The sequence below is a fragment of the Octopus sinensis genome, linkage group LG1, assembly GCF_006345805.1.
Source record: "Octopus sinensis linkage group LG1, ASM634580v1, whole genome shotgun sequence".
NCBI classification, from domain to species: domain Eukaryota; kingdom Metazoa; phylum Mollusca; class Cephalopoda; order Octopoda; family Octopodidae; genus Octopus; species Octopus sinensis.
Genome location: NC_042997.1, coordinates 40690129 through 40709704, shown reverse-complemented (window position 1 = coordinate 40709704; position 19576 = coordinate 40690129). Strand labels below are relative to the sequence as shown.

The 19576-nt window shown below is 35.4% G+C and overlaps 1 protein-coding gene across 3 annotated transcripts in view; it reads right to left on the bottom strand.

The window, feature by feature from the left end:
• LOC115212385 (protein-glutamine gamma-glutamyltransferase K) overlaps nucleotides 1-19576 on the bottom strand; it is a 427663-nt gene that overhangs the window by 31314 nt on the left and 376773 nt on the right. For all 3 annotated transcript variants that reach the window (XM_029781270.2, XM_029781286.2, XM_029781278.2), the window contains one exon: nucleotides 15417-15552. In XM_029781270.2, the coding sequence (XP_029637130.1) occupies nucleotides 15417-15552 (136 nt within the window). The remainder of the gene's footprint in view (nucleotides 1-15416; nucleotides 15553-19576) is intronic.

Sequence of the window (19576 nt, the reverse complement as noted above, 5' to 3'; positions counted from 1 at the left end):
TACCAATTATCAGAATTTAATTCTTTCCATCTGATCTTTACACACACATATATACATATATTTGTGTTTATATATATATATATATATATATATATATATTATATATATATAATATATATATATATATATATATATATATATATTCTGTATTCCTAGCACATATTTCGCCTTAATGTACTGATATATGAAAAATATATGGCTTGTGTTAGTAATACCAGCGATTATAATTATTTTTTTATTCTATCGCAATTTGATTTGTATATATATATATATATATATATATATATATATATATATATATGTATATATATGTATAAGGATGAAAAGGAACACACGAGTTGATATATATGAAAAAACAAGTCAAGATAGAAAATGCTAAAATTATTTTATAAAGAACATTTCAGTACCTGTTTCAGTCATTTGAGACCTTTTCAACTGTAACAATTAAATAATTAAATTTAGAAAATTTAAAAGAAAAGTTTTTTTAAAAGAATATTTGTATAGTGTTCAAATATAAGTGACATTTTCCTTGTTTCTGCCTTGTGTAAACAAGAGAGACAGAGAAAGGCAGAAAGAAGGAAAATGCCACTTATATTTGAACACTATACAAATATTCTTTTAAAAAAACCTTTCTTTTAATTTTTCTAAATTTAATTATTTAATTGTTACAGTTGAAAAGATCTCAAATGACTGAAACCGGTACTGAAATGTTCTTTATAAAATAATTTTAGCATTTTCTATCTTGACTTGTTTTTTCATATATATATATATATATATATATATATATATATATATATATATATACATATATTTGTGTGGGCGCATATATATGTGAGTGTGTGTGTATGTATTTGTCTGCATATATTGTACACATAAGTCTTTATATATGCGTATATATGTACATGTATATATCAATATACGTATTTATGTTAATGGTTTTATACAAGTATATACGTCTTTATGAAAATATACACGTTTATATTTCTTTATATCTATACCAAAACTGAAGACATGGACCACATTATTGCCAACCGCGAGAGAATGTTTTCCTGATATCATCTTCCCGTGGGGCATGAGGCAGAGGCTAGAACTGTCTGGAAAGGATACCAAAAAAGAAAGCACCTACAGCCGAAAACGATTATATTGAGATCGATGGGGGAAAAAACTATCGGTGGTACTCAAAAATTAAAATAGCCACCAAGTTAAAACACAACCAACCGGATATTGTTGTGGAATCACAAGAAAAAGATTGTTCCGTTGCAGAAATCCGCTGCGAATGTGATTAGGAAAGCACTAGAGAAAGAGGACATCTATGGAGCTTACAAAACCCAGTATCCGAGATAAACGTTCAGTTTCGTACTTATTATTATTGGAGCAACAGAATACTTGCCAAACCGTTTGGAGCACAGTATGGTTGTGCTTGGGATTATGGGACGAGAACGCAAATCCGTAATTCATACATTACATATGATCACAATATCTGGAGCTATAAAAGTCTGCAACAACTTATTCAATGATTTAAAGGATGATGAGCGAAACATGATATTTCCTTCACAACCTTCTACCACGTAGGTGGCCAGTCAAAATTTACTCTAAATTAAAAAGAGAAAAAGAACATGCGTACGTACATACATATATGCATACATATATACAAACATACATACACACACACACATACATATACATACACATAGACATACATATACACACATACATACACACATAAATATACATACACATATACATACATATACACACAAACATACAAACATACATGCATACGCATACATACATACATACATACATACATACACGCATACATGCATACACATAAATACATACATATATGCATACATACATTTGCGTAGGTCTGTAAATTTCCCTGGGAATATATTCTTAGCCATGCAGAAACCAATCCATAAATATATTTTCAGATTATAGGCATAAATTACAAAGTCTAGATTCTGCGAAGCCACATGAAATATTGAAGCAAAAACGTATTCATTTACACGTGAATATGAGCATTGAAGGAAGTGAATACGTGACATATAGCATGGACATATAAATACATGTGTATCATCGAGTAAATAATGAATTGAATAGCAGCTTTTCTTTTTGTGCGCCATTGAATGGATTTCTTCGTGGTCGTTCGACCTGCAGTCGAATCTTCCTTAAAACACACAATACATGGGATAGTATAGGACCAGAGGTTCTCAAACATTTTGGCCACCACACCTTCATGGTCACATAATACCCTCAGCGCCCTACCCCTATTTTTTTTAGGTATAAATGAATATTTTATATTTTACTAATTTATATATACTATAAATCATTTATTATTTAATATGATATATAATTTCTATACAATACTATAATAATATTATAATAAATTCATAGCGTCTCCCAATCTACTGCCTTCCTTCCAACCCCTCCTTTTTCTCTACCGCCCCCAACCGCACCACCCCCTTAGGCACCAGCACCCATTGGCGGTGGGGTGGTGCGACAGCGCCCACTTTGAGAACTTATGGTATAGACAATAGTCCAGCATACCTGAATAAATGTCGGGGTGATAAGAGAGGGAATGGATTCTTTCTGAAGACTGGTCTGTGAGGACCGTCTTAGTAGCAATCACAACGCGACCTAGTATGTGAGCCTCTACGTGGTTGCAAGAAATAGCAGCTAAATTCCATCAAATCGCATTTTACCGTTTTAGAACATCGGTTGCCACTTGTAGGAAAAATAAAGAAGCGATGATCATGGCTGGAATAATAAATACGGTTGATTGATCAGGGCCGGCGTGGGACAATATAATAATAACTGTAACAATACATTTTCGTTAGTGTTTTTACTTTCTGTTTAGACATAAGGTTTCCTTAAAAACGGTGGAAATTGACCACATGTTTTCCTCTGATAAGCATCTGCATGAATATTGATTCGAGCGCCCATGATATATAAGCTCATGGGAAGCCGACATGGCAATGCGATTTCAATTCCCTGCACTTTCTTTGAGCTACATAATCATACTGCACCTCTAATACGAGGTGTAGGTGCTCAGTTGAAGCAGCCAACTCCTTAAACTATACAGATATATCTGTATAGTTAAGGGTTTAGCAACATGTTGCTTCATCACATATCGAAAATTTAGAAATAGCAGCCAAAAGACAGCTAATTCTTTTAACTACAAATATGACTCCACAGACACCAATATTTGTAACTCACATAGGCAAAAAGAAGAAAAAATAATGAAATCAAGCAGTCTACGATTAATTATGGACGCGTTTCTGGATTAGAATTATAGAAATTCATTTCCTTCATCGGCATAATATTTCAAGAATTATAAATTTGAAAATGCTAAAAATTGTATTTATAATTATATAAAAAAGCTTTTTGTACAAGTTTTTACTGATAATGGTTCTTTCCATACCGAAACTACTTGGTAAAATTTATTAATTATCAAATTAATAAATATTTATATCTATAATAATCTATCTATCTATCTATCTATCTATCTATCTATCTATCTATCTATCTATCTATCTATCTATCTATCTCTCTTCTATCTATCTATCTAGCTCTCTGTCTGTCTGTCTGTCTCTCTCTCTCTCTCTCTCTCTCTCTCTCTATATATATATATATATATATATATATAATATATAAGAAAAAAGGTTTGAAAATGCAATTTAAACGATGTTTATTTACTTAACCGGTTTCACTCTTTGGTAAAAGATTGTCAAAGTTACATTTAAGGAACATTGAATAATATGGGTTCAAAAAAAGTTTTTTACATAATTGTCACATTGAATATTATGCATTCAAAAAAGTTTTTACATAATTGTCACATTGGATATTATGAATTCAAAAATGTTTTTTTATACATAATTGTCACATTACATGTATAAATATATGTTTGGTAACAGAGAAGTTCATAGTGTGATGAGAATATTTGGGAAAATTTGGCAGAAAAGGATAAAACAAATATATTATTGGGAATTGGTTGCGTTAATTATTGGTTGTCGCAAATTGTCACATTACATGTATATATATACAATCTTCGGTATATATATATAGCCTTTTGACAGCAAAAATTAAAATGGATTTTTTATCATCTCAGAATATTTTAAGTACAAGGCGAGAATATGTTTTTACTGACCTGTTGGTATTAGCAGAAAGGCTGAACTGAGAGAACAGAGGAAGTAGCCAATGTGGTGTATACTTCCCCTTTATGCATGAATGATTTTGGGGTTATCAGGAGGTTAGTATGCGGGTGTGAATAGATGTGTCCGTGCCCGCTGGTCAGATAGCGTCTGTTTGTCACACACATATACACACACCACAACACACACACACACAACAACAACACACCAACACACACCATAGTAAACAAACACACACCACATACAAACAACACACACACACACACAGAGAACACACACACACCCACACACACAGCACCCACATATATCACATATACACACAGCACACAAATATAATATGTATCTATATATAACATACACAGAATATAACACACATACACACACAACACACACACACACACACACACACAACACACGCACACATACATACATAATATAAATATCACACAAATACACCTAGCATATATATACACATACAATACACACATACAGCATGTAAGTAATATACATACACAATATATGCATGCAATATACATACGCAGTACATACATATATATATATATATAGACAATGCATATACATATATACACATATACATATAAATAGTGTTTACATACACATACATAGATGTACCACATATACACACAATACACATACATACAACGCATACACATACACGTACGCATACATATAATATATATATCACACACACACCACACATAACTACTACACAATGTATACATATATATACACGCAATGCACATACATGTATTCATGCATATATAGCACACCTACAATATACATATATACACTGCACACATACACACACATATATACACTTAATTGTACACATACATATACAATACACATACATACAATATACATATACACAATGCGCATGCAAATAATGTACATGTTTACACACATAAACAAGCAAATAAATATACACACACACATACCACCACACAACACACACACACACATATATATACACACATATATATATATATATATATATATATATATATACACACATACATACATACATACACATGCACATACATATATTTTTTCACACACATACACATACATATATATATATATAAAAAATTCACCCCCCCACACACAAATTACAAACCTATAGCGTACATACTCAAATATATCTCTACATGCCGCACACACACACAAACAAAGTACTAACATATACACACATACCATGCATATACACACACAACACACCCCACATAGATATATATATATATATATATTTAAAAACAAATACACATGTAAATACATACATACGTACACAATGCTCACACACACCACATACACCACACACCCGTACACAGTGCACACACACACACATATATACACACGTGCACACAACACATACACACAACGCGCGCGCACGCACACACATACACCACACGCACACAGTGCACACACACACACATATATATATATACACCCGCGCATACACACACACAACGTGCACACACACACACACCACACACACACACACACCACACAACACTCACACACATACATCACCTACATATATATAATGCATGCGTGTGCATGCCACGTATGTGTGCGGTCAATGCCCGCTAGTGTGTCCTATGCGTGCCGATGCGCGCATGTGCCCGCCCGCACGATATGCTGTGAGCGCGCGCGCGTCCCTGTGTGCTTGCTCTGGATGTGTTTCCAGGGGGTATGTTAGAGTATGTTTAGTTGTGGTCTGTATTTTTGAATAAGATTACTTTCCTTATTTATTCGTGTTTGGTCTGTGGTGTTGTCCGAGCATTGGTATAGTGGGAAGACTAAGAATTTGGGGGACTTATTGTGTGCACAAAGGTCTAAGTGTCCACTTAGTGGTATCTGTCTTGTGGAGGGGTCCCTCAGTTGTTGTCGGTGAACTGTCATTCTGTCTCTGAGGGTAAGGCTCGTTTGCCCTATGTAATCTTCGTGGCATCCTTCACACCTTATGACGTAGAGTAAATTTTTTGATGCGCACGTGAAATTATTTTTTATGATGAATGTGTGTCCCGAGTGGAACTTGTACGATGATCCCTCAATGAGGTGGATGCAGGTCTTGCAGTTGGGGCGACCACATTTTTTGATGGTGGGCGGTGGGTTTGTGTTGTGTAATTTTGCGTTGGTGAGGAGGTTTTTTTAGGGATTTAGGTTGTCTCTTACTTTTTATTATTTTATGAGCTGCCAGTATTTTTTTCAGGCGTGGGTCTTGATTTAGTTGTGGATGATGTTGTTGTATATAATAGTGTAAGCTTCTGCATTCCTTGGGTTGTGTGTTGAGAGATAAGGGAGGCTATTGACTGTACTGTGGATGTGTTGGGTTTTCGAAGGTCTTGAATGTTGATTGATTTGGCCCGTTCTATCCGTTGTCTACTAGTGATGCCGGGTAATGTCTTTCGAGAAGAATTGCCTTAGTTCCCGGAGTCTTCTATTTCGTGTTGTGTCATTTGAGACAATGGTGCAGATTCTTCTCGCTAGTTGAAGGGGATATTTGTCTTTGTGTGTTTTTGGGTGATTGGAGGTGAATAGAAGGTATTGTTTAGAGTCAGTGGGTTTGTAATGGATGTCAGTTTCAATGTTGACGCCTTTTTTAATGATTAGGATGTCAAGAAAGGGAGTTGGTCCTGACTATATTCCATTGTGAATTGAATGTTGTTATTACACACTGTTGATAAGGTTTTTGAAGTCTATAAGTTGGTCGAGTGTGTGGGACCATAGGATGAGGCAATCATCTAAGTAGCGTTTCCAGTTCTCCAACAGGTATTTGTGGAAAGACTGGCCGTACTTATATTTGGATTTTTCATAGATATGTGATTCCAGGTAGGCCATCACCAGGTTTGCATAGGTAGGTGCAACTTTCGTACCCATTGCAGTACCCATTGCAGTGTTTGTTTACTATGTGTGTGTGTGTGTGTGTGTTGTTGTGTGTGTGTGTGTGTGTGTGTGTATATATATGTGTGTGACAAACAGACGCTATCTGACCAGCGGGCACGGACACATCTATTCACACCCGCATACTAACCTCCTGATAACCCCAAAATCATTCATGCATAAAGGGGAAGTATACACCACATTGGCTACTTCCTCTGTTCTCTCAGTTCAGCCTTTCTGCTAATACCAACAGGTCAGTAAAAACATATTCTCGCCTTGTACTTAAAATATTCTGAGATGTATAAAAAATCCATTTTTTTTTTTTGCTGTCAAAAGGCTATATATATATACCGAAGATTGTATATATATACATGTATGTGACAATTTGCGACAACCAATAATTAACGCAACCAATTCCCAATAATTATTTTGTTTTATCCTTTTCTGCCAATTTTCCCAATATTCTCATCACACTATTGAACTTCTCTGTTACCAAACACTATATTTATACATGTAATGTGACAATTATGTATAAAAAAACATTTTTGAATTCATAATCCAATGTGACAATTATGTAAAAACTTTTTTGAATGCATAATATTCAATGTGACAATTATGTAAAAACTTTTTTTGAACCCATATTATTCAATGTTTCCTTAAATGTAACTTTTGACAATCTTTTACCAAAGAGTGAAACCGGTTAAGTAAATAAACATCGTTTAAATGCATTTTCAAACCTTTTTCTTATATAATCCCACTCGTGCGATACCCCACAACTCAACTTTTATATATATATATATATATATATATATATATATATATATATATAAATTTTCCTAGGATGGGTGACACTACAGTTTGAGTTAGGGCGGTTTATATACATGTCGACGAATAATCATTTACAAGCTCAATCTTACTACTACTTCCTAAAAATTATAAAAGGCATGAATGTAATTGTTTGAATCAAACCCAAGGCTGCTTACTTTTGACTAAGAGGTTTATGCTGGAATAAACCAAGCCTTTATGAACAGAATTAATGGCAGAATTGAATTAACTTAAAACTAGCTAACGCAACTGCACAGCAGAGTTGGTTCTCTGGGAGTTAACGTTTTGTTCTAATGTATTTGCGTAATATAAAAATTGGTATTCGATATTTATTGTAAATGGTTTTTGGTTTGCTTTCCTTTCAATTTTTGCTTGCCATTATTGGTTACATAATTCCAAATATATTTACCTACGAACATTAATGCCGTATTTCCATCAACCGTTGTTACTATGGTAATATTCTTCCTTCGAAGTTCTATTTTGAGACATTTTTTACACGGTAGCTATCGAATACTTTACATCAGATGTGTTATATTTTGAAAAACATCCCAAATAATAATAGATAAAAAAAATACACTTGTAAACTAAACGCAAACTTACCAGTTCTGAGATGAGAATAGATGATTAGATCAACCTCAGTTTTTGACTGCACCTTATTTTATCAACATCAGAAAGATGAAAGGCAAAGCTGTACTGTATAGAATCTAAATTCAGAATGTAAAGCATCGAAGCCAATACTACAAAATATTCTATCAGGCGGTCTACCAATCAGGCGGTCTACCAATCAGGCGGTCTACCATAGGCGCAGGAGTGGCTGTGTGGTAAGTAGCTTGCTTACCAACCACATGGTTCCGGGTTCAGGCCTACTGCGTGGCACCTTGGGCAAGTGTCTTCTACTATAGCCTCGGGCCGACCAAAGCCTTGTGAGTGGATTTGGTAGACGGAAACTGAAAGAAGCCCGCCGTATATATGTATATATATATATGCGTGTGTGTGCGTGTATATGTGTCTGTGTTTGTCCCCCAAGCATTGCTTGACAACCGATGCTGGAGTGTTTATGTCCCCGTCACTTAGCGGTTCGGCAAAAGAGACCGATAGAATAAGTACTGGGCTTACAAAGAATAAGTCCCGGGGTCGAGTTGCTCGACTAAAGGCGGTGCTCCAGCATGGCCGCAGTCAACTGACTGAAACAAGTAAAAGAGTAAAAGAGAGTAAAGAGAATCAGATCCTAATACATGTCATAAATGTTTTGTATCCTTTTCAAATATGTCTAAGTTTAACGCCTGCTGGTGTCATTGTAGAATAGCTGCTGTGCTGAGGACGCCTATGGAGGCAAAAACACGTAGCCAGACTGTGTTTTTTCCTAAATGGCATGTCACTTGCGGAGAATATTTAAATCTCTTTCTCATTCGGAGTTGATAACAATTGTTACATATTTGTTCTCTCACTTCTCAAAAGGAAGATAAGTACATAAACTCAAAAGTTTATTTTCTATTGTATATAAGATAACTTTATACGCTCTTTTTTATTGCCCATATACATACACACACATAAGTACATGTACACAGACATATATTTATGAATACACATATATAAAACAAACAGATATATACATATATAAACAAACTCATTAAACTTGCAACAGTTGACAAAATGGTTGCGAGTATTGAACAAATCACTGTCGAGAAACTCAGATACCTAATTGTAAGTATTTTATACCTGTGTCAATTAACCCCCCCCCCCGCCACACACACAAACACGAAACTATGTTCCCAACAACTTCGAAGTTTCGATAGTGATTGGTTTCGTGAGACTAAAAGAGAATCAGGAATTAAAATTTTCTTTTCTATTCTCGGCACAAGGCCTGAAATTTTTGGGGAGGGGCCCAGTCGATTAGACCGACCCCAGTGCCCAACAGCTACTTGATTTATCAAGCCCGAAAGGATGAAAGGCAAAGTCGATCTCGGCGGAATTTGAACTCAGAACGTAAAGACAGACGAAATACCTATTTTTTTACTACCCACAAGGGGCTAAACACAGAGGGAACAAACAAGGACAGACAAACGGATTAAGTCAATTATATCGACCCCAGTGCGTAACTGGTACTTATTTAATCGACCTCGAAAAGATGAAAGGCAAAATCGAGCTCGGCAGAATTTCAACTCAGACCGTAAAGACAGACGAAATACCTATTTCTTTACTACCTGCAAGGGGCTAAACACAGAAGGGACAAACAAGGACCGACAAACGGATTAAGTCGATATTATCAACCCCAGTGCGTAACTGGTACTTATTTAATCGACCCCGAAAGGATGAAAGGCAAAGTCGACCTCGGCAGAATTTGAACTCAGAACGTGGCGGCAGGCGAAATACCACTAAGCATTTCGCCCGGCGTGCTAACGCTTATACCAGCTTGCCACTTAGGAATTAAAACCTTTCATAACCGATTCAAGTGAAATCAGTATGGAACAAAATTTGTATACATACATACATACATACATACATACATACATACATACATAAATATCCAGATTACAAGTTCAGATTTATACCTGTAAATATTGAGGCACTAGGATATGTAACGGACTGCCTAAATATCAATCTTGAGAAATTAGGCTTCTCTAAACCACAAAGGAGAAAGCTGATTCGAAGACTGCAGATCCAAGCCATCACTGGAACTGTAAAAACCTATAAAACTTTCCATAAGTTTATCATTTAAGTATATATAAGCATGTTTAGGTGTTCATGTATATGCATGAAAAGATATACATAAAACAAAACACACTAATCTGCACATATTCATGCATATATATAATATATAAAATTCAAGTTGTGTGTCTGTCTCCTACGATTTAGATTCCTAACTACTCCCACATTTTGCGGTGCAGTTTAACCAAAAGCGGGTATCTTATAGTCGTCATTCATATCGAGCCCTTCTGGGTATTAGCGAGCGTCTACGATGTGTCTACGATTAAAAAAAAATTACCATCATTTTTCCGCATTTTTAATGATTTTTGCTCGGGTTATATAAGGGAAGTAACTCTCTAAAATGCTTATATAGTTATTTCCCTTACAAACCCGAGCAACGCCGGGCGATACTGCTAGTATAATATAAAAAATATGTATGCATATGCTTGTGTGTGTGTGTGTGTGTGTGTGTGTGTGTGTATGAATATACATATATACTCTCTTTTACTCTTTTACTTGTTTCATTCATTTGACTGCGGCCATGCTGGAGCACTGCCTTTAGTCGAGCAAATCGACCGCGGGACTTATTATTTGTAAGCCTAATACTTATTCTATCGGTCTTTTTTGCCGAACCACTAAGTCACGGGAACATAAACACACCAGCATCGGTTGTTAAGCAATGCTAGGGGGACAAACACAGACACACAAATACACACACACATACACCTATATATACATATACATATATACGACGGGCTTCATTCAGTTTCCGTCTACACTCACACATACATACATACATTTTTATGTGTGTATGTATGTGTGTACTGAATAAAGACTAATGTCAAATCCATCTTCATCCATCGATTATTCATATTTCAACTAACACTGCAGAATTCCTGAAGTAGATCCAGCGGAAATATATCCCAACCGTAGAAAACATCTGGTAGTCCAAACTGTGAACATGCTTTACTCAGCGCACTAACTGACACATACCCATCAGTCCAAAAAATCACACACACACACGCACACACATTCTCTCGTCTTGCGTACATACATACAAACACACACATATACCCATATATGCGTTTGTATATGACGAGAGAATGGTGAATTACCGGTTGAATTGCCTTGTAGATGGTCCATTTTGGCTCGCGGTTTCTGTGCAACTTCCTCTAATCGGTGGATTAACTGTTTCTAGACCCTTTACAGAATTGGGACCAGTCTTGATTCAATTAAAAAGTCAACCGTTTTTTGTTTTATATACTTCTAGCATCTACTCAATCTGATTCAAGTTTTCTGTATGTAATAGTGTTTTAGTAAACCATGTGTTATTTACCAGTTTAATTTTTTTCGCCATTTCATTAATGCTACGTTCTTCTCAAAACAAGCGCTTCTTTGCATTTATCCAAAGAAAATATGTATTTTTTAAAAAAGGTATTCGTTACCCGAAAAGATGAATAGTCCTCTATTATAACACCATGTATGCATGTATGTATTATGTATGTGTGTGTGTGTGTGTGCATGCGTGTGCGTGTGAGTGTGTAGGCATATATGTATATGTATAAGTGTGTGCATCAATCGGAGGCCAAGTCCCCAGAAATACCCACAGAAAACCAACTGAATAAACACACACACACACACACATACGTGCGCGCGCGCACACACGCACACACACACACACGCACATACACGTACATATATATATGACAGTTTCTACACGCACAAACACACAGACAGAAACACAGATGTAGATTCACAATACAGAGTTAATTAGAAATGAAAATATTTCAATATTATAAATCCCCACTCTGGGTTAAATAAAAATGGATGTAAGGACATAAGTGGGAAAAAGTTTCCTGACCGACCGTTTCACAATTTGTTGATCACTCCTCAGAAAAGATGTACTCCACATCCTTTCCCAATTAATTGCATAGATCAGTTGCTTATTACAGTCATAAATTTGGCTAGCACATCAGTTGATATCCCAATTTGTATAATTGTGCTTTTTGCGGCTTGTAGTTTATTAAACAATATCTATCTATGCAAAACACAACGTAAATTAAAAATGAAACATATGTATATACTGGCCTTGTGGCTAAATTATCATCATGATCATCATTATCGTGTTAAGGCAGCGAGCTGGCAGACTCGTTAGCACGCCGGGCAAAATATAATACTTAGCGACATTTTGTCCGTGTTTACGCTTTGAGGTCGATAAATGACCTACCGTTGAACCACTAGGATAGATGTAATCGACTTGTTCCCTATCCCCAAATTTCAGGCCTTGTGCCTATAGTAGAAAGGATTATTATTATTGGTGAGCTAGCAGATGTGGGCGGCGAAATGCGTAGCCGTATTTCGTCTGCCGTTACGTTCTGAGTTCAAATTCCACCGAGGTCGGCTTTGCCTTTCATCTTTTCGGAAGTCGCTAAATTAAGTGCAAGTTGAGCACTGGGGTCCATGTAATCAACATACCCGCTTCCCCAAAATAGCCGCCCTTGTGGCAAAACTATTATTATTATTATTATTGAGTGAGAGAGCAGTGCATGCCATCAAAGTGACACTGGGGTCAAATATACTAAGTCTAGTATACCCATCATGACTACCTGTCTGATAAGGGTACACTAGGCACGTGCATCACAACCACGTGTGTGCTACATTGTGATCTCATATCAGTTAGAATTTTCTTCAGGTCGAGTAGCCCATTCTGCTGAAATGGTCCCCGAATAAGGTTTGTTTTAAGGATGATGAACCCATGATTCCAGAGGTGAATTATTCAAGTCTCAAAGAACTTCTCTCCATACTTGGCTATGATGCTCTTGTCATTACTTCTGATCGTGATCTGAGATGCACATATCGTCAGCCACTAAGGGACATGCTCAACTGGTTAAAGTCAAACAACTGACAAGCAAATCTGTGGTATTGAGCAGAATATTCGCTGTAGCCCATCTTTCATACCATTATAAACAATGTACATTATAACACTTCCAATCAGTTAAGATCAGAAGCCAGGAGAGCCACTGCCTGGTACTGCATCAGGGCATTTATTATTTATTTATTATTATTATTATCATTATTATTATTATTATTATTATTATTATTATTATTATTATCTTATACAACATAACACCAACAGAACATCAAAGAAAAATAGCATCAGTAATATAGCAGAAACAATGGTAGAAGCAAAGATGAAATATTTTAAAGATGATTATTTAAGTTAATACTTGCCAGGAATTAGTAAAAAGTAATCCTTCCAAGTGCTGTTTCCCTACTTCTCCCTTATAATAATTATCTGATAGCAAGGAAGATTACGGTTTCTTAGTGTAGATTAGGAGGTAAATTTAGCAAATTTCAAAGTTTGACAAAACTATATCATATAGGCTTGAATGTTTGTTGTAAATACTGAAACATTGGTTTAGACTTTATAATGCTTCACATAACAATGCTTAAAAACTACAGCGTTTTAATAAAACCGTTGTTTTAATTTGATTTCTAGTAGGCAGGGGGCGATAAAATAATCACACGTAAACTGACAGATCCCAGTTCAACTAGAAGAAAAACTAATATTGATTTTCTACTTAAATGCTAAACCGCAGATTTGTGGAAAATGAGATTACGTGAGTGTAAACGAATGAAATGAATTAACGTCAGTTGAGAACTGAAACTAGTTTGCGGTTTAGCAGTTGTTTACAACTGTATCAGAGGAGGAGTAGCAGTGTTTATGGCCTTTCAGGGCCTCAGAGATTTAGGAAAATAAAGGAGTAGGTTATCATGAAATCAGGGACCTGACCTGAATGTTTGCGACAGAATAGACACTGCTAAAGGTGCCAAAAGACCCGGTGGTGATGTTAAACCGGATGACAGCTTAAATCTATAATCTCAAAGCTGGAATTGTATCTGTAACGAGCTTCCACATAGGTATTCGGTAATAGATTTCAGTCTATAATTCATTCTACTGTTTAAAGTTATGTCAGAAGACAGGTTGCCCGATTTGCTGTACAGTAGGACTGACTCCATAACCATATTGTTCTTAAGCAAACTTCCTACGCCAATACGAACTTCTTAATTACACAACCATGCCTTCGACCATGCGCACTTCTTAATTTCATAGCATGCCCACGTTCATGTATCAACTTCTTAACTATATATATGCATGTTGAGAAATTTCCAGGTAGTTCCATAATGGAAATGATGCATATATGGAAGCAATATGGTCAAGTAGTTACAGCGTCGAAAGAATGCTTGCGGTGTTTGCTATGAGTTTGTCTCTGAATTTACCCTACGTTGTGGCAGACTTAGCCCTTCATTCATGTACGGGTTGATCCTTAAAGTACCTATTTCTTTACTACCCGCAAGGGGCTAAACACAGAAAGGACAAACAAGGACAGACAAACGGATTAAGTAGATTATATTGACCCCAGTGCGTAACTGGTACTTATTTAATCGACCCCGAAAGGATGAAAGGCAAAGTTGACCTTGGCGGAATTTGAACTCACAACGTAGCGGCAGACGAAATACTGCTAAGCATTTCGCCCGGCCTGCTAACGATTCTGCCAGCTCGCCGCCCTATGATCATTAAAGTACCAATTATGTACTGAAATCGTTTCTTATCTCTCACCTCTCCGGCTTCTTTCTCTACTCCTCTCCCTCCCCTTCCCTGATTCTCTCTTTCCTCTCCCTTCCTAACCTCTCCCTCTTCTTTTTATATAAACACATACCTATGTAATAATTATCCCACGCCAGTGTTTATTATTCGATGTATTTTATTCCATCGAATACATAGTTAGAAGCAATTTATTTAGAAAGAAATTCAACAGATATAGTAAGATGTTCGTTTCTTACCAAATAGCATCGTCGTACAGTTTCCGCGGTTTTCCTTCAGGCGACCAATATGCGTCCACTGGACCACTGTAATCACTGTCATGGGCCGACTTAAAATTAGTTACACAACGTGTTGGAATGCCAAGCGTTCGAAATACTGGAAGATAATAAAAAAAAAAAGAAATAATAAAATATAAAAGAATGTCAACATAACATACATGTATCATCAATTTGAATAACTATCACATTTTGATTATTTTGTGTAAAATTTGGTTATATTAAGTAAATGCATATTTAAGTTATCAAGAAGTCATAAATGTATTACAAAAAGCTCGTGAAATGCTACATGATGGACATGATAGCTAGTTAAATATTGACTTCAAATTTTAGCACAGGCCAGCAATCTTAGGGGAGGGGTAAGTTTGTTACATTGAACCCTAGGTTTCAACAGGTACTTATTTTATCGACCCCGAAGGGATGAAAGACAAAGTTGACATATGCAGAATTTGAATTCAGAATGTAAAAATGGACGAAATGCCGCTAAGCATTAAGCCCGGTGTGCTAACGATTCTGATAGGCAATTAAATATCATTAATACATTTTGGAATGTTTTATGATTTATTTAGCTTACTTATTGAACGTAAATAAATATGGAGAATAACTCTTATATTTTCATTGAAACATTTTAACTAGTTTTATTTTCTGGATACCGGCAGCAGTGGTGTGTCAACTTGCAAGTTTTAGTTGTTTATAACAACACCTACATCTTGGTAATTATGGACATTGGACTCACGGCTAAGCTAACACACATACTCCTAAGTTTGAGTTCTCTATTCTCAGTGGCTTGATTCTGTTCCAGTAAACATGTCGACCCAGATACATATTCACACGCGCACACACACACACACACACACACATATATGTATATATATATGTATATGTATATATATATATATATATATTAGTATTATATAAGTTTATAAAGCTATGTTATATATAGTTATACATATATTAATATAAAGATATTGTATGTAGTAATCAATATATAGGTACTGAAGGCGGCGAGCTGGCAGAACCGTTAGCACGCCGGGCGAAATGCTTAGCGGTATTTCGTCTGCGTTACGTTGTGAGTTCAAATTCCGCCGAGGTCGACTTTGCCTTTCATCCTTTCGGGGTCGATAAATTAAGTACTTGTTACGCACTGGGGTCGATGTAATCGACTTAATCCCTTTGTCTGTCCTTGTTTGTCCCCTCTGTGTTTAGCCCCTTGTGGGCAGTAAAGAAATAAGAGTTGTAAGCACTTCGGGCAAAAAGCTCGGCGGCATTTCGTCTGTCTTTATGTTCTGAGTTCAAATCATATAACCATCTACATACAACTAGAAACTATATTTGTACTACTATGTACATAATTATAGGATACAAGTGTAATAACTATAGAAAACAGCAATTGAATATCAATGGAAAAGCAATAAATTAATATAATTCTGCAGTTTCCGTAGGTTTCCATAGTAGAACATCTTGAGTTATATGTTTACCATTTGAAGAAGCGAAACTGTAGAAGTTACACCATTGAAACGTACGTAGAGGAATAAAATAATTAGATTTGTTTTCGCGTGTTCCAGTACGCACAGAAATATAACACACATTCACATACACACACACACGCACATACTCATGTGCACATATACGAATACACATTTTTAGAAGATTGTTAGATGTTTTTTGTTGTTTGGGTTCATATAAGGTATTCCAGACGTGGCTATGCCGTGTTTTTCTAGACATAGTGAACTTAAAACCTCATCATCTAACATGCCATATGTTCTAAGGTTGTATGATATAATTTTGACATTTCTGGCTGGCTGTCTACTCCGATTTTTATGTTGTTGAACGAACGTTAAAAAGTGAGAAATTCGCAGTTATAACGAGAGTATCTTCGATCAAATATACTGTCCTATATATACTGAGTACTAGGAAGAATTTGAAGATCTTACAAAAATACCAATATCCACTTTGGAAAGTTTTATAAGAAGCGCAAGTATGTTATTTCAACTAGATAGAATTGAAGTGTATTTTAAAAGGCTGCTCAAACATTTATTTATATAATATTGTATGAAAGTTTACGAATACTATAGACAATTAATTGTACGATCAAGGTTAGCCAAAAGTTTACCGGATCTAGATATTATCAGAGCAACCAGATGATGTTTTGTACAGAACCACTTTGTTGGTGTTTTGTAAGTAGGTTTCTACGGCTGATTGTGTTAGCACCGCGTTGGTTGTAATCAAATTACTCATTTATACAGAGATATCTGGAAATGTGCGTCATGCGCATATTCAAATATACAATGCCACACACAAATACAGTCTGTGACGCACAGAGGCAGACAGATATAATCACTCTTATGCATGTATATATTTGTGTATGTTTATGTATATTACATCTGTGCGTGTATGTAAATGTGTGAATACATGCATACATATACATACACAAATATATATGTATATATATATATATATATATATATATATATATATATATATATATATATATATTAATGTATGTATATTCATATGTAAATACACACACACAGACACACATATATATGTATGGATGGGTATGTTTATTTATATGTATATGTGTGCAGTTATTTATATTATTGTATTTATATAAATATGTATAGATGTGTGCGCGAGTGTGTGTGTGTGTGTGTGTGTGTGCATGTGTGCGTGTGTATGTGTGTGTCTGTGTGGGTAAGAAATATATACGTTGTCTTGCTTAACTATTTATAGAGAAGTAGAATCTTGTTGTGCAAGTCTTAGTAATAGCTTTTTCTTAAAAAGTAGAAATAAAAGATTGAGCAGGTGCTGCATTTAACTTAATAATGTTAATGACATCTACAGGAAACGAAGATCCATTTGGTTGGAGCTTAATTGACCAGCCTAAAACTTATTTCACACTGAGCAATGCTGGAGACATTGATGATATATTCACCAAATTAAAGCATCGATATTTTCTCTGGAATCGACCTTTATTCGACGCACTCTTTGAATACGTGCTCGGGTTTAATACTAGGATATCTTCTTTTAGAAAAGATAACTCATTCGTAAGCGTTTGGACCTGATCTTCGAATCAGTTCTCTTTCCGCTCACATGTTTTTCTGCCTCAATTACATCAAACTCACCTGATTGGAAGTTCTCGCAAAGGTCATCATAGCTACAGACGCCTCCTCCACTAACTAAGCTAACGAATTTAAAAAATCAATCTTGTTACTTAGTGCAAATCGATATTCTTTATTTATTCCACCGAGGTTGACTTTGCCTTTCATCTTTTTGAGTTTGATAAATAAGTACCAGCTGAGCACTGGGGTCAATGTAATCGACTTTCCCCGCTGACCTTGTGTCTTACACCACTGGCCTTGTGTCTTACCCCACTGATCATGCATCATACTCCACTGGCCTCGTATCAACATTCGAAACTGATATTCCTTATGTATATTTTCATCAATTAAACGCCGTACCATTTGAACTACGTGCTCGCATATATGCATAAATACACATACCAACGTATACATGCATGTAATAATACAGTATTGTTATTGTTGTTATCATCGTTGAAGCTCCAGAGCACCTTTTCAATTCACATATTATTTTAATGATAAATCAAGTTGCGTTATCTTTTGCGTTTTATATTGTCTTTATCTTTATCATTATTTTTTTTTTTTCGTGATGTACCTTCATGATAAATCAGGCTAATGGAGTTCATTCATTTTCAGATAGAATGAGATTCGTAAACTGGAGTCATAAATGCTTATGAAGTGGGTCCAGAGGAGAAATCGTAACGGAACCACGGATCAGGATCACTGACGCTTTACTAAAACTGTGCATATTTTGTAGATAGACTCACACACAAACACATGCATATATATATATTCACATATTATATAGATATATCATTTTACAAGCATAGAAATGGTTTGTGTAATAATTCACCAAACCACATTTACATAAACGATGAATATCTTAGAATATTCATCAAATATTAAAAAATAACACTACAAAAACTAATTTAAAAAAAAACATACTTGTTACCACTGCTAAAAGAGAGCAATCGTGGCTTTTTGCAAATTAAAATTAAACCGATAGAAATCTTACGAAACAGTAATTGAAAATGAATCGATTAA